The following is a 24,202-nucleotide window of genomic DNA, read 5'->3' on the forward strand; positions in this document are numbered from 1 at the left end:
TTCTTCTGCTAAGAATTTACCACCGTTAGACAGGAAAGATGTACTAGATTGCTATGATGCATTCACGCAAGCTATTATTGAGTCTGCCAAAAGTTTTCTTCCGAAAAGTAAATGCTTTCCACGTACTTCTGCACACTACCAAAAGCTTGAATCTCCCCCCTGGTGGAATCCCTTTTAGATGCTGTGCAGAACAGAAAAAAGGCTATTAAAAACTTCCAATCCAATCCTACCAATGAGAAACATATCGAATTTTAAAAGGTTGCTTGTTTTAAAAAACTTTCCGAACAAAAACATGAAGGATGGCACAAATTAGTGAACAGTTTTAATGATAAGACTCCTACTAAACAAATTTGATCACTAATTAAAAGCTTTAAAAGAAATATAACTAGTAACAATGGAACAATGCAATCCCTCTGGGATGCTTCATTGGAGATTATTTCTAAAATATGCCCTCCATTTTCTTATTATGATTGCTCTAAAACGCATGAAGCAATGAAATCTAAAGACAGTCAGAGTTCTGCACCTTGATGATCCTCTTACTTCCGAAGAACTTAAATACGCGCTCAACTCATTCGTAAGAATTCTGCTCCTGGCTTGGATCAAATTAGTTACAAAATGTTAGAACAAATCCCTATCGAATTTAAGACTTATCTCTTATCCATATTCAATGAAATTTTCTCTAAGAGTGTCTTCCCACATTCCTGGAAAAGCTCTCTGGTGGTGCTTATTCCCAAGCCGGGTTCTAAAGCGATTAGATTCATTTCGCTTATGCGCATGCAAGCTCATGGAGCGTATCCTATACCAAAGACTGAGGTGGTATGGATTGAATCTAGGCCATTTTGCCACAATCACAATTGGGCTTCAGATCTTTTAGACCCTGTGACGACAATTTGGCCACTAATCATTTCGGTGAGAATTGGCTTTCTGAATCAATCTCCTATGGCCGCCGTTTTTCTGGATAAAGCAGGCCCATTCGACAATGTGGACCCGCACATTTTATTGAAGGACTTAGATTGGCATTCTCGCTCATTCTAGAAAATTCGTTGAAAATCTTATCAGACATCTTAATTTTGTCATAGACGCGTGGATAGACGTGAGCTGCACGGACCATATGATGCCTATAAGGGCATACCCCAAAGGTCTATTAAGTCTACTTTTATTTGACATTTATCTCAGGGACTTTGAACAGCATTTACATCAAGACACCCGATTCCTTCAATACGCAAACGATGTAATTCTGTTCTCCACACATCGGGACATAAATAGCCATCAGATCCATTCAGCACTCTTTAGATCAAATATATGGTTATCTAAAATTCAGAAATATGGAAGTGTCATCTCAAAAATCTAACTGGATTATCTTCGCGCAAGGTAACGCAATAAAGATTCCAAAGAGTCTCAGTATTAATGGGAGCATAATTCCTAGAGTATTCGCACCGTTTTTTAGGCATTATTTTAGATCATAAGCTTGACGATAAGCTATATTTGAGATATCTTATTGACAAAGGAAAAAAATATATCTGCCATTACTTCAACTCAAGTGTCACAAGGGATTCACATCCTGAGCTTCTTCTTACCGCCTACAGAGCCACATTTCGTAGTGCATTGGAATATAGATGCCAATTCTTTACCTGGAAACCTGCTGCTCCCTGCTGATTTCATCAAGTTTCAACAGTGATTACAATACAAGGTAATTAGGAAGGCAATGGGATACCGCATTTCAATCCCAATAAATGTCATGCTCGTTGAAGCCAAAGAATTTAAACATCAGATTCACAATCTCATTGTCTCCAAGTTTATATATAAAGCTATGGCAAGTTCAGTATCGCCTATATATTGTATATAGTTCTTTAGAAGAAATGAAAATTACTGCCATTAGAAAAAAACCGTCAAATTGAAGTCATAAAGGATTCTAGACTTTTCAAATATTATGTTACTAGTCAACATGAAAAGTATACCCTCCACAGATCCAGTATCTACCAGTATACTGGTAGATACTCATACGAGGTATTTTCTTTAAAGAATATATCAAGGTCATGCATGATTGCGACAAAAATAATCCTAGTGTGATACTGGCGAATTTCTATCACAAATCTTTCACGTTCAGAAAAAACGCAGCTTTCTATACTGATGGATCAAAGGATTTGGAGGGTGCCGTCAGAGCTATAGTCTTTTCACCTGAAATAGAGGATAACATTAAACACAGACTTCCTTCTGAAACTTTCATCTTCATCGTGAGTTGTGGGCTATCTACCAGACTATACAGGTTATCAACGATCTTGACCTTCCCAGAAGCATTTCTCTGATTCAGAGTGCGCTTGAAGCACTTCAAAATTCTTCAAAATTCTTCAAAAGTAAAGCGTAACTATTGGTTCGTTTAATACAATATACTGTATAGTTATACTGTATAGTTATACTGTATAGTTACGCTATACTTTTTATTACTATAAGTGTATAAGCTTAAATCCGCTGTTTTTAGTCAGAAAAACACTTCTTTTTTTCCTAGGAAGCAAAAACAAATTTATTCAAAGTACTTACTCTCGCTAACTATACATTTTTCCCATCTTCCGGGCAATTTGTGTACACGCCAAAAAAATTTCTCATTTTCGAGGCAAACCATTCATCAAGCCATTTTCGGACGTCTTCGTAAGAATCGAAGTGCCGCTCAGCGAGCGCATGGCCCATCGACGAAAACAGGTGATAGTCAGAAGGTGCCAGGTCTGGTGAGTAAGCGGGGATGGGGTAGCACTTTCCAGTTGAGTGTCTCCAAGTTTTGGACCATTGTTGACGTGCGATGCTGCGTTGTTGTTGAGGAAAATCAGCTTGTCATGTCTATTCCGATAATGCCTTTTTTTACGCAGAGCACGGTGCAATTTGATCAGTTGTTGGTGGTAGCGGTGAGCATTAACAGTTTCACCAGGTTTTAAGCTCGTAGTAGATGACACCCTCCTGATCCTACCAAACGCATAGCATCGTCTTCCGTCCGAAGCGATTTAGTCTTGAGGAAGATGTTGATAGTTGAGCAGGATCAACCCAAGATTTCTTGCGTTTAGGATTCTGAAAATAGATCTACTTTTCATCGCCTGTCACAATCCGATGCAGGAACTTTCTTTTTTGTCTAGCAAGCAAAATTTGGCATGTGTTTTGGCATCGCTCCATCTGCCTATCGTTCAGTTCATGCGGTATCCATTTTCCGATCTTTTGAACCTTCCCCATGACATGTAGCCGCATGGAAATGGCTGCTTGAGAAATACCCAATTGCTCGGCAAGCATTTTTTGCGATTGGGTATCGTCCAAAAGAGTCTGCAATTGACAGTCCTCAACCTTCCTGGGCCGATTATCACGCTTCTTGTCACTCAGGTCAAAATTGTCGTCATTGAACCGGCGAAACCAATCTCTGCACGTTGTTTCCGATCAAACATTGTCGCCATAGGCCTCCACAAGCATTCGATGCGATTCGGCAGCCGATTTCTTCAAATTGAAACAGAAAAGCAAAGCTTCCGCATATGCTTTTTTTTTAGCAAAAAACTAGACATGATTACGAAAGAAAAAATGTATGTTGTATGAAATTGCTGATGATGTGCACTGGTTAATATTGATAGATGTCAAACACATAAAAAAAAGTGTGTTGTACGCTCACTAATGCCATCTATGAACAAACAGCGGATTTAAGCTTATACGCCTGGTACTCACCAGACCTGGCACCTTCTATCACCTGTTTTCGTCGATGGGCGCTCGCTGAGCGGCACTTCGATTCTTACGAAAACTTCCGAAAATGGCTTGATGGTTTGCCTCGAAAGATGAGGAATTTTTTTGGCGTAGTATACACAAATTGCCCGAAAGATGGGAAAAATATATAGTTAGCGAGGGCAAGTACTTTGAATAAATTTGTTTTTGCTTCCTAGGAAAAAAAAAATGTGTTTTTCTAAAAACAGCGGATTTAAGCTGATACACCTGGTACTTGTTACATAGTTATGTATTACGATAGCATGTCAATATATATGTGATGTATCAAATACAGACACAAATAATGTATATTACTCATTCATATATGAAAGAGATAATTTACTTTCAGAATTGAATATCTTTATTAACAGAATATCGTATATGTATAACAATTATGTTGTATAACATTGTATATCTGACCAGATATATCGCTAATCGCTGTTTTTGCTCTGTAAGAGTCAATTTCTTGTCGTAAGATAAAATCATAAATTATTTTCTTTATTTAATCAATATTAGAAATATAGCAATATCGTCAAAATGGCATATTCAAGAAAATAGCGAATTATAAATCCGCTACTTATAAATAGCGAATTATCTCAACGGTAGCTTTGTATAATAATATTTCTTTATATTTTATACATAAAAATTGAAATATAAAAATGCATTGGACCTTTTTCATCTTAGAAGAAAAAAATGGTCAATTTTTTTTATCTCATGTTATTATTTAATGGTATCATAATATCTGATCTATGCGACTCTATCTATAATTAGATAAATCGTCACAATGCAAAACACGACGAAGTTATTCGCTTGCATATCAAACTTAATTACAAAAATGATAATTTTGCATCAAATATTCCACCGCAATTTTTGAATATTTTACCTTTTATGACTCGTTTAATTTATGGTATGATCGTTACTTATAAATATCTTTTAAATGATAAATCTAAGTCACCTCTTGCGATTTTTACGATAAAAACTGACTTCATCTTTATCGCACATTAATACGATATTTACTGCATACATACAATGTAATAAAATATTTAAAAAGCAAGGCCAGCTTCCGAATAAGTAGTAAATATTTTTTCAATCGAATTAGCATATGCCGCTGTTCTTAAGTCGAGTCCGAGATTGAATTTCATGGCAGTCTTCATAATAGCCTATATTAAACAAAAAATACTTAGAATTAAGTTGAATATTTAGAAAAATATTTAGAATTGACTTTATACTTGATCTAACTTATATTAATCTAATTAATTACCCTAGCAGATCTCTCCATTGTATAATCTAGACCAGAATGGACAATATCTTTTTCAGAAGCGCCAGATATACGTTTTTGAAAAGCTTCGGATGGTGTAACGGGAATACGGCCACCGACACGACCAAATCTACGCTCTAAAGATTCTTGCACCGATTCTACAAATATAAATTTATAAATCATATTTTCAAAAGTTATTCGCTTGCATAACAAACTTAATTACAATTTTTATTTTTTATTAGAATTTCTCTAATAAAATTGAATTCAATGACTGAGTACAATATTTTTGGCAGTGGATGATTAATCAATTTCATCCACTGATTCTATTTTTTCTCTTTCACTGAACAAAGGACCAGTTGATTTTGCAAAAATTTCTAAACATTTAACTTTACATAAAAATTTCTCGACATATAACTTCTTTTTTCATCACAGACATATTTAAATAACATATCTTCAATTTTAACTTTAACTACATTTATGTTAGTGTTCCAATAGATGTGATTTTATATAAAATCTTATATGCTCTTAATTTTATTTCTATCTAATTATTTCTGTTCCTAATGTATGTGTTTTTTTTACTATTTAATATCTACAGTTGAAGAAAATTAACAATAAGTAGAATTCAAAATATTCTTTATTTTTATTATTCGTGTTAAATAAAGTTTATTAATTATCATAAACTATAATAAATTAAACTAATTAAATTGATTAGTTTGTAGGACTCCTTATTCTTCAATAAAATTTGTACTGATCAAAAACGATTTGGAGTTGGCGCGGTAAATAATGCGCAATATTTTATTAATAATTCTAAAACTTTTAATAATTTAGGATTACAAAAATTTCGAAAAGTTATTACAAAAATTTCATATACCTGTCGACTATGTACTTTAACCATCTTCAGCAGATCTTATATATAATTAAAACTAATTTCTATTGCAGAAACAATATAAGATTTATACAATGTTGTTATACGTGTGACTTTGTTGATTTGATATTCCTGACGGTGCACAAAACAAAGAAAGATGCAGAAAATAGCCATGCTGTCCAACTAAGTTATCCGGCTCATTGGAAACATTTCTCAATTTTTTATCTGTATAGATTTTATTTATTAGATACAGTTGAACAGCAAACGAACCAAAAAATTTTTTTCTGCTTACCTTATAGCCTGTGAACATTACACACAATAAAATATCTTTACAGTTTTACAAAATAATTAATTTGATAAAATAATAATATTATGGCTCAATAAAAATAAATAAACATTAAATCAACAATAAGGGCTACGAGCCAAATTTTAATATATTTAAAATTATTCAAACATTTCGACCTTTTTGTTAGGCCATCTTTAGTATTTACAATGTTTGGAAAATCAAACACAATAAATTAATTTTCTGTAACGATTGGATACATATAATTCTGAACTTATAATTACTAACATAAAGATCGTAGATTTCTTTATGTATTAATGCTGTAACAATATATAATTCCCTCTCTCTTGTAATTTAATTAATTAACATTCGTCTATGATTATAGCAGTCATAATTTATGATCCATATTAATAATCGATTGAATTAGTCGATAAGCACACATTCTGTCAATTATAAGAATAAATACATTATAAATTATAAAACCAATAGTGAATAAATGATCGTTACATACATTAATTGTTCATATACATAATCATATACATAATTAAATAAAACAGACCTAAGTATATAATAAATTAAAAATTGTGTACATATATCTCAAACGAGAACGTATAGCAAGGATATTAGTCCAATTAATTAAAGACAATAGAAAATAAGTCAATTAATTTTAAAAACAAATTGCGATCCGAATCAAAAAATTAAAATATTCAATCAGAAACTAGTTCTGATGCTATGTAATAGCAACTAGACTTTTGTAACTGTTGGAAGTGGGGATTGGAAGATGAGATTGGAAGAGGAATAGAGATAGGGAAACGAAAGAAATAAGAAGAAAAGAAGGAACTATGAAGGAGAAAGAGACTGAAAAGCTATAGATAAGAATTCAATATTGATTCAGTATCATTTTGTTTGTTCAATCTTAATTTTTATTTTTTTATATGAATTTCATTTCGGAGATTAATCTTTTATTGTAAGACGGCTCTTTGTCTAAAATCTTTATGTCTTTCCAATTGAAATTACAGTTGTAATTTATACGCATAATTTATATGATCAGTAATCACCGATGGAGAATCAGTTTTTTTTTTAATGTCCGAAGTGTTCATTTAATCTTGTTTTCAGTTTTTTTTTATTTGTCCTATATAACTCGCTTCACAGTCTTCACAAGAAATTTTATAGACAACATTATGATTAGCCAAAGAATCTAATTGATTTTTTCTCTAGTTATAAGACTTTTTAGAGTATTAGATAAAATACACTAGTTTACAATTACACCTATTAGGCAAAAAAACTTTCAAAAACAGATTTTATATATGGAATTGTGAAAAATTGTTCTTTGATATAAATATTTTGTTTTATATTATTATTGTATATGTGATAATCTTTTTTCTATTATTGAAAAAAATGAAGGAAAGAGGATAGCCATTATTTAAAAGATATGAATAGCATCAACCAGGTTTTTCTGGAACCGAGGATGAGTCAATCTGATTATTTTACCCAAAGACCATGCTTTTTTTATGACTTAGAAAGTGATGTGAGTGAAAATTAAGAAATCTGCCTGAACAAGTAACTTTCTGTTTATGTTTATCAAAAATAATCTAAAATAATCTTAAAAATAATCTCAAAAATAATCTTAGTTGTCAGTAATGATCATAGTGTCTAAAAAACTTAATTTACCATCAATACCGTTCTCCAGTGAACTGTAGTCTATATGTAAAAAGTTAAATATTTCTGATATTTCATTAGTACTTCCTAATGGAGCGATGTCATCCACATACCGCAAGTAGAATAATAATTCTACAGGTAATTTTTTCGCTATTTTTTCAAGATCCTGCATAACCATGTCAACAACAATTGATGACAATGATGATTTAAATGTGGTGATCCATTGAAGCACTTGCTTATAAATTTTGTTGTTGAATGAAAAAAATGTAGAGTTAAGGTCAGATGGATGGAAATTAAAAATTGTCTTACAGTTTGTCTTTTTTAATATATAGTCCCATCTCTATTTTTAACGCTGTTTAATGCTAGTTCTACCGGAATATTCGTAAATAAGGACACAATCTAATAATATCAAAATGTAGTTAGAATCAAAATGGGTCCCAATTTAATTAGTTTATAATTTATTATAGTTTATGTTAATTTACACTAAGCTCAGAAAATGCATTTTTTAACTTTATATTTCAAGTTTTGTTTATGTCAAATTACTTAAAGATTGGATCATACATCAAAAATTAATATATTATAATTAAATAATTAATTGAAAAAAGTAATAAAAATGGAGAATTCTTAAACTTACTTGATATATATTTTCGTAAATGATGGAGTTTTATCATTATTCTAAAGTGGAACGTAATAATTTTTTTTTTCATGTGTTTTTTTTTTCATTGCTTCCTACAGTAGAATGCATTGCTGCTGCTGCTGCTACTGCTGTTGGACTTTTCGTACAAGCAATTAAAGCAATATTGATCGTATAAATTGCGTATAGCTCTAATCACAAACAAATTGCAAGGAAGAGTTTTTGCAGGAAAGTAGAATAAATAAGCGGGTTTTAAATAATTATGTGTTAGTGCGTATATGCGGTGTACGTGCGTGCGTACGTGCGTGCGCTAAAAATGTAGTGAGAGAGAAGAGCTCCTTTTCTCAATACTGCCACTTCCTTCACGATAAATTTTTTTCCAATGATAAATCTTTGCAGCTCCGCAAACGTTTATACAGTTATGGCGAACGATTTTTCGAGACTGCGATCGATTTTAATGAATCGTATATTTTATAGCGTGTCGGATTATGTACTTAGATGATTTTACACACAACGTTTGTTAACGAATATACTGAACTACGCGATCGTGTATGATGAGACAATAGACTGTAGTATTTGCAAGCACATTTTTCTTGCAATCAAATTCTATGCGTATATTCACGGTGGCGTTCTTGACGGATTCGTTTTATTGCAAGCAGTCAATGACCGTAAAAGATTTTTTCTCGACAAAGAGCACATTGAATAGCATTTCGAAGCAGTCGAAATTCCGTAATATGCTTTACGAAAACGCGCGTACATATCAAACAAAATGGCATTTTATCTCTTTTTATCAAAATTCAAATTCAAATCATAGTACACATAAAAATCTGAATTTAAATAGAGTTTCATGTTATTCAAATTACAAGTGTCGAACACACTTGCATCTTGAAATATGATGTTCTTTCGACTTGTCCATAGAGCAAAGATAAAGTATCGCAGTTTTTCGAGCTGAGTAATTGTTTTGACGGCCCATGAATGTTTGGTCGTATTTTATAACAGAGAATATTCATACAAATCTCATGAGCGAAACACATGCTCAAATAACAACCGCTTTCCAATACTCATAGCATCGACAGCTTATTTATTTCGCTTAATAACACATGGCATTCGTCACTTTGAATAATTCAAACGTCGGGTCTGTCGCCAATCAGACAATTATTGTCGTTGCTGTCGTGATTTTATCAATATCAACTTGTGGCGATCGTTGACGAAAACTCATGCATTTGTAATCCTCGCAAAGCCCAACAACATGTTGAGCAATACGCAAAAATTAAAGTCCTTCCTCTATGTCGGATCTAGTGTTCCATCCAGTGTTCAGCGCAATCAAAGATTTATCATACATCAGCGACACATAGTTCTTGATGATAATAACTCCGACGTTTCTGATACGATTAATCTCCATATCGTTGAATATATAATAGCATTTCGAAGCAGTCGATTCCGTAATATGCTTTACGAAAACGCATGTCGAATTACATGAACGCGACACAATTATTTTAATTAAAATAATAATTATATTCGCTTACAGAAGAAAATAGTTATTGCGATATAGAATCTTTGTTACTTGATAAGACTTTATAAGATTTTGTATGAAAAACACGGAATTTCTAGATTCACGTATTTTCTGATTTCAATTTTCGCAAATCTGTTATAGAAATTTCTCGATGTAAATTTATAACAATTATTGAATGGTTTCTGATAGACAAGAATTATTATGATAAAATATGTTAGTTATTCTAGAAACTTCTCGATGTAAATTTACAACTATTATTGAATAATTTCTGGTAGGCAAGAATTATTATGACAAAATGTTTTAGAAAATTTAGTATTTGATTTTTAAAAATATAAAAATTATTTTGCAAGAAAAATATTCTTTAATAACGTAAAGTTAAAACGATCTCCGCACGTTTAAACTATAGAAATGATCCTGAGCCGGAGCGTCATGTGAACGTTTGGCGGCTCGAGCGCCGAGCCTTGAACGATAGTGAGGATAGAACGCCGGAATCGGCCCGAAATGTGCAAATCTTTGCGAGCACTGACCTAAATATCTGATAGCGACAACGCGAACCTGCTAATCCTGTTCAAACAGGATGATCCAACTTGAAACACGTTTACAACGTGAATACCGAATACCTGTCGTACGATGAATTTTGCGCGTTGTGTCGCGACTGTTGTGTTGGCGACAAAATATTTCTACTAATTGACAAGGACAGTGCGCTTAAAGACGGGAGGTAGAAAAGAATTTAATGAGTTTGCGATACCATAACGTGGTCAGTCGTTGTCGATACTTCGCTAGAGATGAACATGGCTGATGTGTGCGAGCGTGAAAAAATCGCGAAGGAGATCGAGAAGATGAGCGAGTCGATCCGCAAGAAACATCGCGCTCTGAACACTGAAGAATCAAGGACATGGCGTTGGATAGGCATTTTAAGTCTATTATCAAATCGCTGCGACAGAACGTTCACATCCCCGGTGTGCGCGTGATAAAGAGAGAGTTGCGCTATAATGACAGCGTCTGTGACTAAGCACGAGAAGGAAGAGAAGAATAAGAAAGATAGCGTAACGTTCAAACCCTCCACGACTCTGCGTAAATTCGATAATCGATCGCATGATCGTGTACAGCCGATAACTTTCACATGAAGTACGAAGATCGTACAATTGAGTCATCCGAGAACGTTTTCGAAACGACGAACGACTCGCTAGCAATGAAGATTCAGAATCGGTTGTAAACGTCGAAAGACCGAAAAGCGAGTCGATTTGGGCCCGCTGGGTCAAAGCTATCAAAAGTCGAGGCTATCCTACGGGGAACGCGAAGAAAAGAGAAGTACAGTAGTATAGATGACGTGTATGGCGTTTACTTACACAAGGATGGACTGACGTTTGGCAATAAACCTTTCAACGTGGATGTAGCAGACAAAATAATACGTGATATTTTAATCGTGATTATTTACGTAATATTTTGTATTAATGGTATTTGTGCGAATAGCAATACGCGATAAATCTTTGTTACATGAAGACCGTGATGCACTGCTGCAAGTTGCGATAATGTATAAATAATATAATAACATAACATTTTTTGTCATACATAGTCGCTAAGTTTATCTTGCTGCTTGCTAGGTGTTCATCATGCGTTGGACAGAATGGCAGATCAAAATGCTCGTTGTGCAGATGCTCCAGATATTCTAAGTTGACTTCATAACCTGTGAGCAAATCTTGAGCAATCGTGCTAACGTCAAAGTCCGAAACGTTTTCAACCCATCGAAATTTGGCGTACGGTAACAGTTGACACATCGCTCATCCGCATAGATTATTAACATCGAAGTACATCAAGTACGTAGAAAGTTGCGATGGGTTATACTGCATATATTTGTTATTAGCTCGCGCGTACCTTGAACATTGCCTAAGACCGTCGCGTATATACCGCGCTCGATAAAATCATCATATCGATATTAGTAAACAGTTCGAAATTTATGCGCGTATATTTCAGCATAGCGTCCCACGTAAAACCTGATAAAGTATAATAATACGGATCGAGACCGTAACTTTCAATACATTTATCGCGAAAATTTTCGAATATGTCGGCTAACAGCAACATATCCGTTTTTAAATATAGATCGCTGTATTCATCCAAGGGTTGAACAGAGAACTGTTGCCAAACATTCATGACGTGCGCGTAATCGCTTTCGCTTACAGTGTCACCGGTCAAGGACTGTAGAATGATTCGCGCAGTGGTAAACATATATCCTGCAGCTTGTTAGCGCAATTAATGTACAATACTTGTATGGAAAAATCCTTTTTCGTGTTAGTAACTCAAAGTCTTCTTCGGACAAATTTTGAAATTCGCATTGTAAAATTCGAAATTCATTTTTATTGAGAAAGGATGCTAAATTGTCGAGACTTAAAAATTTATAAGGATCAATGAATCATAATTTTATGTTATTCCGAATCTTTCAGCGGTATCTTTAACATTTCTTGTAAATGATATATATTTTTCCTTTGTTGGTAATAATTCTATACAGCCTTCATATGCTATAGCTATTTTTTGATAATAAATTGTGAATCATAATCTGATAAATTGTAGAAAACTATGGGAATAAAATATGAGTTTTTATAATTTAAATTACAATTTGAATGTGCGGGATCCCTGTAACAACTGTTAAACGGCAATAATCGCTTACTCGATTATCATCTAGCGCGAAAGGCTTTTCATACACGTGACAATGCGTCGCGCTGCGCAATGTCTCCCACTGTTCGCTCGACAAAGTTTCCATGAAGATATTAGCTGCTAAAATTTTTTTTACGCAATGTGCTAAACTTCGCAATTTTCGACGAACCAAGAAACGCAATCCAGATCGCGACGAAATCAATATGTTGGCAGCGAATCGTACGAATAGCGCAAGTAGTATCCTATGCTAAATACTTGATGATGATGATGTTGATACATGCGCATAGATGCTTCCTGATGGCTATTAATTAATTAATTTTCTCGAGGATGCATTCTATCTAGATCAGCGTAAACGACAAATGAAACTCGGTCCTTTCTATATAGTTGTTAAAACTCAATCACTTGTCATCATCGTTCGGTAGTCGGATAGTGCAGTCATTTATCCGTCGGCAATCTATCATGTGTGACTGCAATCTCTCGTTAGAATGAAAATAATGTAAACAGTTGCAAAATAATGTTCATCAAAATAAATAATGTTAATTTTTTTTCAAAGAAGAATTTGCTTTTATTAATCATATATTTACAGATTCTTGATCCATATGAAATGGCTCATTGTTGTCTTGCGGATCTTGCAAATATAATAAATTGACATATTTCTCTCCTTTCTATTGTCAGTGAGTCGCATCGAGAGAGCGTTTTCTGTCCCTCGATACCGTATACTAATTAATGGACACGTCGTTGAGACATTCGAATTTCGTTACGTCTTTTAACATTATAGGAAATTTTATATTTTGGAAATTCCGCTCTATCGTATAGTGTGGGTAAGAAGATTCACGATCCGCGTTTCTTTCGACTGGGTACAGAACGGCGATCACCGACTACGCGAATGCATTGTCCATCGATTGCACGTTAATCGTCACTCTTTTTGTCATTATCTTTCGCAGCATTTCGAACCGACATCCCATGCGCATTGGATTACACTTATTGATGTTTATTGTAAGATTCATGATTCGCGGCAATGCCCACCCACTCACGTTCTTGAAATTCCTTGAGAGATACCAACCAATGGATTCGATGACATGCCGCTTGTACCACTCACACAAGTTCGATGTTTGAAAGAGTTCATTTTTATTGACGAGTGAATTTTTTTCAAATATATTTTAATAACTGACGATTCTGTAAAGATATTTTGTCGTGTAGTGATTCACTGGCTATGAGATAAGCAAAAAAAAATTTTTTTGTTTATTTGCTATTCAATAAATAAAATATATATAGAAAATATCTATATAGATAGAAAATTGAGAAATGTTTCCAATGAGCCGGGTAACTTGGACAGTATAGCCATTTTCTGCATCTTTCTGAAGTTTTGTGTATCGCTGAACTAGGAATATGATCAACATTATAAAGTCGCATAAACATAACAACATTGCATAAATCTTATATTATTTCTGCGATAGGAATTTTAAATATATATAAAATTTGCTGAAGATGGCTAAAATATATAATCGAAACGTACGGAACTTTTGTAATAATTTTCGAAATTTTTATAATCCTAAATTATTTAAAGTTTTAGAATTATTATAATAGAATATTGCGCATTGTTTATCGCGCCGACCCCAAATCGTCCCTTGATTAGTACGAATTTTAATAATTATGTCACTTATTCATGCTCGTAATAATATGATTTTTATTATTATTATTTTGATTAATTAAATTTGTTATCTAACATACCTAAGAGATGATAATTAGACTCCTTTTCGTATTTGAAAGTTAGACGACCATATGACACGTGATTCAAATTCTTCAACCACTCAAAGAACGAAACTGTGACACCACCAGCGTTAATGTACAAATCCGGGATTACAAGTATGTTCCTGTCAACCAGAATCTTATCTGCAGCAGGAGTAGTCGGTCCATTAGCAGCCTCTGCAATAATCTTTGCCTTCAAAAATATAATTTAATTATCATCTTTTGATTACCGTCTAAGGTCATTTAAAATTTCAGGTTAATTATAATATCGTCGTTTCATCAAATTAATGTAATAAATCATAGATCAACTCAGTTATTCATCAATCAATTTTTAAATCAATCAATTAATTTTTAAAATAATATATAAAATATATATGAAATAAAAACACTTCCAAGAAATTAATTAAAAATCATTAAATAATTTTAATGTTTAGTAATTCAATTGAGTAAAGATTAATTCAATATAAATACAATGTTATTCAATATAACATCTATCTTCAAATCGATGACAGTTGATATATACTGATAATATACTGGCTATAAACTATAGAAAGTCAGGAAAGTCTCAAAAAAGACAAATAATCAGAATAATCAAATCAAATATCGCCAATACTAACGAAAGATGGTAAATGGGCAAGAGATAAGAAAAAAGTAAAAATATTTGCAGAATGTTTGGAAGATATCTCCAAATGACGTGGAAGAGAAAGTAAACAATCAAGAACATAAGAGAGAGCAGGACGAGCAGATACGAAAGATTGAGGGAATCGAAGAGGAAGAAATAAAATTGGTCACGTCTAAAAAAAGTGGCTAGAATAATAATAGAATAATAATTAAAATAAATATTAAACCTAAAAAAAGCATCTGACTTTGATTTTATCAAAGGAGAAGTACTCAGACAATTTCCTCGAAAAAGAATGGTTAAATTGATGTATCTTATTAATGCTTCGTATAGATTAAAATATGTTTCCAAACTGTAAAAAATAGCAGATATATTAGGTGTACAACTTTGCTTCCGCCGTTTTCCTATAGATGGCTTTAGTGGTGGTCGAAATAAATAGATCATAGACGTCATACAATAAACTTGGGCATCTGTCAACATAACCCCATAGAAACATTAGTCGATTTGTGTCTGCATCATAAAGTTATTCTCGATTGAAAATATTAGTTTACGAGCCAAATTCTCGTCATTTGCGGGAGGTTTTAATTTTTTCTTCAATATGAAGAAATCTGCGGCTGAGGCTCATCGAATGCTCTCAAATACTTATGGTGAGGCCGCTATTAGTGAAAGAACGTGTCGTGAGTGATTTCAACGCTTCAAGAACGGTGATTTTGACGTTCAAAGTTATGCTCTGTATTTGGTGGGATCAGCTCGGCGTAGTGTATTATGAACTGTTAAAACCGACTGAAACAATCACAGGCGATCGGTATCGAACGCAATTGATGCGTTGAGCCGAGCATTGAAAGACAAACGGCCGCAATACAACGAGAGACACGATAAAGTGATTTTGCAGCATGACAATGCTCGATCCCATGTTGCGAAAGTGGTCAAGACATACTTGAAAACGTTGAAATGGGAAGTCCTACCCCACCCGCCGTATTCTCCAGACGTTGCTCCTTCTGACTATCACTTGTTTCGATCAATAGCACACGGCCTGGCTGACCAGCACTTCCGGTCTTATGAAGAAGTAAAAAATTGGATCGATTCGTGGATAGCCTCAAAAGATGACCAGTTTTTTCGACGCGGGATTCGTACGCTACCCGAAAGATGAGAGAAAGTAGTGGCCAGCGATGGAATGCTTTGAATCATAAATGTATAACCAGTTTTTTACAATAAAGCCTCGAATTTCGGAAAAAAAACGGCGGAAACAAAGTTGTACACCTAATAATAATTCCCAAATCGGGTAAATCACCCAATGAAATTAAATCATATAAATCTATTTTATTATTACCAATAATATCAAAAGTTACTTAAAGTTATTAAAACTAATACTTAATCAAATAAAACTACTAATTGATAACTCAGGAATTATACCTGAGCAGATTGGTTTTCGCGGAGAACACTCAACAATTGATCAAGTGCACAAAATAATCAATACTATTGAAAAAAAATCTCTTCAGAAGTCTTCTTAGATGGAGTCTTCTTAGTAACCCAAGTGTTTGACAAGATCTAGCGCAAGGATTTCTGCTTAAACTTAGGGATGTTTTTCCAATCCAACATTATTCTCTACTTGAATCATATATAAAGGAAAGATACTTTAGAATTAAACAAGTTGAAACTTATTCGGAACTGAAAGAAATAAGAGCTGGAATGCCGCAAGGAAGTGTACTGAGTCCGGTGCTGTACTTGCTCTATATTAGGGATGTCCCCAAAATAAAAAATATGGTTGTTGCCACATTCGCAGATGACACAGCCATTTTGTCAGTAGGCAACAATATATATATATTTTTTTATTTATATTATATTGAGGAGACTACAAATAAATTACAAGGAGTAATAAACAAGATCAATAAAAAAAAACTGGACAAATCAAATTACATAAAAATAAGTCTATACAGGTAAACTTTATTAATAGAAAAAAAAAGTAACTACCAATTAAATTAAATAAGATCAAAGATCCCTTATGTCAAAATACCTGGGGATGAATCTCGTCAAACTGCGTTAGAAAGAACATAATTAAGAAGAAAGTAAAAGAACTTCGAACTAAATACAAAAAGATGTATTGGCTAATAGGAAGAAATTCACTGACAATACACAATAAACTGCTATTATATAAGCAGATACTGAAACTAATTTAGATATATGGTATTCAATTGGGATTGCAATAAACCGAGTAATCTAAAAATCCAAACATTTCAAAACAAAGTTCTCAGAAACATTGTTAGTGCTCCTTGATACATCCGCGACGACCTCCATAGAGATCTAAAAGTGGAAACAATCGCTGTTAAAACAAAAAGAATTGCACAAAAACACAAGAAAAGACTATAGGACTATTCTAATATAGAAGCGCATCAGATCAAAGTGGACTTAAAAGATTCACGAGGAAACCTTCGAATTGATCGATACATAGTAGAAATTTATGAGTATTGGATTATAAGATATTCTCAATGGAGAAATTTTAATATATATGAACATGAAGCAGGTTAAATATTAGATAAAAAAAGAAATGTTGTTAGTCTTGCAGACTAAGTACGTTGTGTAAATGTCTTGGCATTTAATTTAAAAAAAAAAATTTATCTGATATACCTGTAGATGAATAATTATGAAACCAGTATATTAACAATTATAATATACAGAAATAATTTACGTGCAATAATCTTTACCTGGATATGTCCCGCATTCTCTTTGGTAATTACTTTCTCTATGGCAGCAGGTATAAATATATCACACGGTTCATACATGAGATTTTCGCCTTTATATGGCTCCGCCCCAGGGAAACCAACGATAGTACCAGTTTCTATACGGTACTCTTCCAATTCCTGAAACACATAGAAATGAATAAATATTAAACAAAAAAAGTTTTGTCATCAATTCTGTCACGTAATTGTACAAAGATTTGAGATAGTTATGCTGGAGACAATTGCCACGTACCTTTGGATCGATACCTTCTGGATTACAAATAGATCCATCGTGTTCGATCACTCCTATACATGCAGCGCCCGCGCGGTGTAAATAACGCATAGAGTGCAAACCCACGTTACCAAAACCTTGAAGAATAAATGTTTTGCCTCCCCAGCCGGGCGTAGTACCTGCACATTATCATACTCCTTAATGCGTTTATTTAAACTTTTTAAAATATTGACACACCATAATATGATATTAGATCATAGATACATTAAAAATCTTCTTATAATTAATAAAATATCTTATAATTAATCTATCTATCTTATAATTAATAATAGCACTTTTAATACGACTGAAGAAGATTATAATATTTATATAATGTTACAATATAATAATTATATAATGTTACAATATACTACATGTATACTAATTTATAAATAACTAATTCAATAATACAAAGATACGTACGATTACCTAATTATACTATGGAACAAAATTTGACCCTTTCTTGCTACATGAGTGTGAATAGTTATTTTATAGACGTTGTGGCGGTTTTACTAGTCGCACAGGTAACCTAATGTACCGGTGCCTATTAGCCCGGTATACCAGTGAAAGGGACTGATATAGTGTGCTCATTTTAGACAAATCACGTCCCTTTTGCGAATCGAAATGGGTTCAGAATCCAAATCTGCTAACTACGAAGAAATAAATGATGTTGCTACGATTGATATCTTTATCAGATCATGCCTTTTCTCTCTTTGTTTCAAAGCATGGAGCAATATAAACTGTCAAGCAAGTGTCTAACGTGATTTCAAGAATTTATTAGAGAGAGACGAATTACAAAATTATTCAAAATGAATTCCTATTGGAACACATAAACACTCAATCTTACACGTTGCTTCATTCTATTTTAGTTATGTAATGAACGAAAAAAAACAATGTTTATAGCATGAGCATCCAAAGCGAATGGACCTCATGTCTACGAACGTCATACACTCCTAAACGTCAAGCGGCATTTGGACTGCGCGCGGGACGAGAAGGGAGGGGAATAGCGGAGGGCAGAACCAAATCGAAAATCGGCTGAGAAGTACAAATTTTGCCGAGCCCTGATTTTTGCGATCGCCTTCGTCACCATCTCGTTCCCGCTTTTAGCTTTGAGCGGCACGTCGACAACGATGAGAATGTAATTGTAACCTCTTGAATCGCGTATAAAGTCGCATCTCGACTGCTACAAATTCACATTCGCCTACTACAGATCATCATATTCGTACTATGACGTGTATAGAATGAGGTTAATTTATAATCAGACCGGCCTCGCGAAGCTTCTCGATAATCGACAAAATCCCGTTGTCGTGACCTGCCTGGCGTGAAGTCTCGAGCAGACATTTCATTTATAAGTTCGTTGGGATTGTCCCAATGAATAAAATCTTAGTAGTATACTAAATATTACTAATTTAGTAGTATACTCAATAGTATACTAACTTACAAGTATATAACAAGGAGTTAAGAACAATAGCGAGTTGTTGATTGTTATTATTTAATAATATTTAAAATTACATAAAATAGATTTCAACCTTAAACTAGATCATTTTCAATGTTAAATAGATTCTGATGACAAATTAAAATTGTTTCTTTAAAACATTTAACGAAAAGGACGCATACTTATTACACTAATTAAAATTAAATGATGCATACATAAATTATACAATTCCATAGATTTACAAGCTTATAATTTGGATATAATTCCTTCTTTTGACATTAAGTGCTTTGAACGAGAAAAATCATTGATGTTTTTCAAAGATTAAATACCTCGTAAATGCGTAAAACATTAGAATAGTCTCAGTTAATATATCGTGTGTGTGTGTGTGTGTGTGTGTGTATAACTCACATTGAATTATTTTAAGCATTAAAGATCTAGCTTCGACCGTTATAGGCTTGAATATTCTTTCTTACAATTAGTACCTATTTTTATTTGAAACATTTTTTCTAAAAATGTATTGTTCTCGAGTTCTATTTTGTTCTATTTTGTGTCAAAGTTAAAATATGTTTCGTACCAAATCGGTTCAGAATCTACAGGAGCTCCCAAACTTTGACTATCTAGAATATTTACAAAAATCGTTTGGAAAGTTTTGAGCCTTAACATAAAGATCACATTTCTTGTCAAAATCATTCTGGTGCTACAATCGTACATGTTTTGTAAGATATCTGTAAAAATTATAGCTACTTTTGGACACGCAGTTGTTGTTTGAGAATCATTTATACTAGTCGAGTTGTTTATGTTAATTAGTGTTTTTATTTGATAAAAATTTGTGTCTTCCGAGCCTAACTTTGAATCTAGGAAACAGGAAAAAGTTGTTGGGGATCCGGTGAATACGGTCGTTAATTAATTCGAATCACTATTCGTAAACTTTGTAATGGCGATCGTCGATATTTGATCTTTTCCATTTTTATAAAAACACTGACTGGCACAAATGACTGTTAAACAATAACTGAGCTTCATAATAGCTACAATTTTCATAGGTATCTTTCAAAACATACGATTGTAATATCAGAATATATGGAGGTTTTGACGAGTAATGCCATCTTCAAGTTGAGGCTCAAAACTTTTCAAATGATCCTCATATTTCAAACGTGATCTTTCGCGAGTAGCGAGTAATTTATTGATATCGCTTTTGCAATTTGGAACGTTCCTAATCATGTTGCCTCTATGTATCAGACCGATTTACTAAAAAGAGAATATTTGTCAACACGAGTTTCGACGTAAGCATCTTTTCGACAACAGAGGCAAGAGGATGCAAACGGCCAACATCTTATTAACTTTACGCAGCCAACAATAATATTGACATATGGTAAATCCAGCTAAAATAATAACTCATAAGGGAACACAACGAGTGGTTTCTCTCTGATTAAATAATCTATTTTCGGATATGTTAAAATATAAACAAAAAATATGTATTTTTTTATATATGCTGAGTCGCACGTTAAGAGGAAGAAAATCTCCCTTGAAAAAAATCTGTTTTTTCCTTTCAGATATCATCAAACTATGAGCGATAGAGGAGAAAATTTTAAATAAAAGATGAATGATTTCAAGAGTACTTAATAATTATAATAAAAAAATGTATTTACTTATTTATTTATTGTATATGCGTCCCTCGTCCCTTTAAAAAAATTTTTTAATTTTTATTATGACAAAAATTAAAGAGCATTTTACGCTGAAAACAATGATAAAGTTATGTTCCGTAAATGTATTTTTGGAAACATAAACGAAAAGCACCTTTGCATACGTATCATACTGGTTGATTGCGCAAGATAGCATTGGAGGCAAATACAATATAGTATCAATTCAGCACTAGCTGTTGAAATAAAAGCTTTTAAAAACAACAACAACAATAACAATAATAATGATAACAACAACAATAATAATAATAATAATGACTTTGCTAACTCCTAAAACCAGTCAAATATTTTTAATAAAAATGTAAAAAAATGTGCTTCGGATAATTAAAATCAAAGTATGAATAAATAAATTATTTTCGTAAAACATCGTATTCTTTAACATGAATAATGTATTGATAAAATATTGCGTTGTATTAATCTATGCGAAAAATAGAAATGACGCATAGTTTCGTCTGTGTACATTGTTAACACGAACATAAGTATAATAGGCCCATCATCGCAGCAAATTTGCAGTTTTGTATTTGATTTCGACCAATAAGTACTACCAATTATGAATAATACGAAACTTTATTATAGTAATAAGTAAGTGTCTACTTTTAAAGTTTTTATTGCTGTTTGTATTTTCGTACTTTCATTTCTTAATTTTGTTTTCAATTAAAATAGTTGTATACGTTTTATTTGCCTATTTTACTAAACTGTTAGAATTTCATAAAATTATATATTTATAATTTCATAAAATTATATATTTATAATTATTAATATTAAATATAAAATATATTTATAATTTGATTACATTTTTAAATTACTTGCAGATAGACGTAATTTGTATATTGTATAAAATTGTTTTTTTCCTTCGTTCAACTAATTTCCTTGAAGAATAATCAATAAAAAAATATCAAATTTATTAAAATAGTGTCACATTTATTAAAATAATTATAAAATAGTGTCACGAGCGCGATGCTGATATGACATTATTATATTAAAACAAAATATAAAAGTTTAATTGTAACCTCGCGTTCGACGGTTACCGATATTACCGCGTGATGTTGTCCTCGAAAGAGTACCACGAAAAACTGACGAGAAACGCCTCGTCAGCAAAGACATGCGGAAATTGCGATACGATATAAACGGACTGGCGCTCTGATTCGAGATTCATTAATTAATTCATTTATCTCACTTTCAGTCCGGATTTACTAAGAACAATAAGTCCATCAGTCAATTCATAAAAGATGTATAACGCGTCGGGAAATATTTAAATTTATCTCACTTTCAGTCCGGATTTTCTAAGAACAATAAGTCCATCAGTCGATTCATAAAAGATGTATAACGCGTCGGGAAATATTTAAATAACTGTAAAACACAAATGTGATAAAAAATATCTTTTAATATATGTTCAATTTCTATACGACAGTGCGTGTAACATAATTAGCTCCAATCTCGACGTTCCCGCGGATCTCGAACCCGTTGTATCCGGCTTCAAACACAACATAATTAGTGACAGTGGTGGGATTCGTAATCGTTGGTAAAATCATCCTGCAGGATCTCGAGACTGGAAAATCAGTCGCATCTGCAACAAAAAAGTGATATTAGTGTGACGGCGAATTAGCAGTCCAGAGAGATCAGCCGAAACAAGATCCCGCAGCAGACAGCAATCGCTTACGTAGCAGCCGAGTAACCCGAGGAGGCACAGATCTCCCGCAACAGTAACATGACTAAGAGACCACGTAGAGCAAGCAACGGTGAAGCATCGCAAGCATGCGTTTAACGACATTATTGCAAATCCTAAAACAAATTTTCTTAATTGTAACCGACTACATATCGGAAGGCATACACCCCTGGCGTTGCGAAACCTCTATATATTGAATACACAGGAAAAAGAAATAGAATTAGTTTTTTAAGCCCCTTTTTGTGTGCTTTTTGTGTTTTATTTTATTATAAAAGAAGCGAATGAGAACGTTACGTGACTCGTAATCTAAATGAGCATTATTCAGACAATAGCTCAACTGACACAGAGCTGCATCCAAACAGTGGTGCCAGACATGCCCCGCACTCGCGCATGCGCGTTGTATACAACTTAGCGCGTAGTGCTAGTCATTAGGTTAAAGTAACGATGTGGTGCCGTATAGACCGCGAAGTCTGCGCGCCAAACCGGACAATAAGAAGTGCGAGGAATCCTAAGAGGAAAATAAAAATGAGTTCAAGTATTTTAGGAAAATGAATCGCAATAGAGTCAGAAAAAAGGTATGTATCCGAAAATTTAGAAAATCTTGGTTAGAAAAATATCACAAAAATATTTTTAAAAATTGATTAATATTAGGTGTACAACTTTGTTTCCGCCGTTTTTTTCCGAAATTCGAGGCTTTATTGTAAAAAACTGGTTATACATTTATGATTCAAAGTATTGTCCATCGCTGGCCACTACTTTCTCCCATCTTTCGGGTAGCGTACGAATCCCGCGTCGAAAAAACTGTGGTCATCTTTTGAAGCTATTCACGAATCGATCCAATTTTTTACTTCTTCATAAAACCGGAAGTGCTGGTCAGCCAGGCCGTGTGCCATTGATCGAAACAAGTGATAGTCAGAGGGAGCAATGTCTGGAGAATACGGCGGGTGGGGTAGGACTTCCCATTTCAACGTTTCCAAGTATGTCTTGACCACTTTCGCAACATTGGGTCGAGCATTGTCATGCTGCAAAATCACTTTATCATGTCTCTCGTTGTATTGCGGCCGTCGTTATGTATTGTCTTTCAATGCTCGGCTCAAACGCATCAATTGCGTTCGATACCGATCGCCTGTGATTGTTTCAGTCGGTTTTAATAGTTCATAATACACTACGCCGAGCTGGTCCCACCAAATACAGAGCATGATCTTGGAGCCGTGGATATTCGGTTTGACCGTCGACGTGGAAGCATGGCCGGGAACTCCCCATGATTTTCTGCGCTTGGGATTATCGTAATGAACTCATTTTTCGTCCCCAGTCACAATGCAATGCAGAAATCCCTTCCGTCTTTGCCTTTCAAGCAGCTGTTCACAAGCAAACAAACGCCGTTCAACATCTCTCGGCTTCAATTCGTACGGCACCCAATTTCCTTGCTTCTGAATCATTCCCATGACGCCTTTGAAG

The 24,202-nt window shown here is 33.6% G+C and overlaps 1 protein-coding gene and 1 pseudogene across 2 annotated transcripts in view; one reads left to right on the forward strand and one right to left on the reverse strand.

Annotated features, from left to right (window-relative positions):
- Positions 1 to 615: 615 nt before the first annotated feature.
- Positions 616 to 1,678, forward strand: LOC105624034 (annotated as a pseudogene).
- A 3,091-nt stretch (positions 1,679 to 4,769) lies between these two features.
- Positions 4,770 to 24,202, reverse strand: part of LOC105622248 (glutamate dehydrogenase, mitochondrial) — a 181,737-nt gene continuing 162,304 nt past the window's right edge. Inside the window, exons 4-10 of one of the 2 annotated variants that reach the window (XM_012203671.1) lie at positions 17,929 to 18,086; positions 17,661 to 17,816; positions 14,322 to 14,532; positions 12,868 to 12,880; positions 7,804 to 7,826; positions 4,988 to 5,142; positions 4,770 to 4,886 (exon numbers count right to left, since the gene is read on the reverse strand). In XM_012203671.1, coding sequence (XP_012059061.1) covers positions 4,770 to 4,886; positions 4,988 to 5,142; positions 7,804 to 7,826; positions 12,868 to 12,880; positions 14,322 to 14,532; positions 17,661 to 17,816; positions 17,929 to 18,086 — 833 coding nt within the window. The remainder of the gene's footprint in view (positions 4,887 to 4,987; positions 5,143 to 7,803; positions 7,827 to 12,867; positions 12,881 to 14,321; positions 14,533 to 17,660; positions 17,817 to 17,928; positions 18,087 to 24,202) is intronic. The other variant, XM_012203677.1, reaches the window with a different exon arrangement.

Source organism: Atta cephalotes, assembly GCF_000143395.1.
Source record: "Atta cephalotes unplaced genomic scaffold scaffold00002, whole genome shotgun sequence".
NCBI classification, from domain to species: Eukaryota; Metazoa; Arthropoda; class Insecta; order Hymenoptera; family Formicidae; genus Atta; species Atta cephalotes.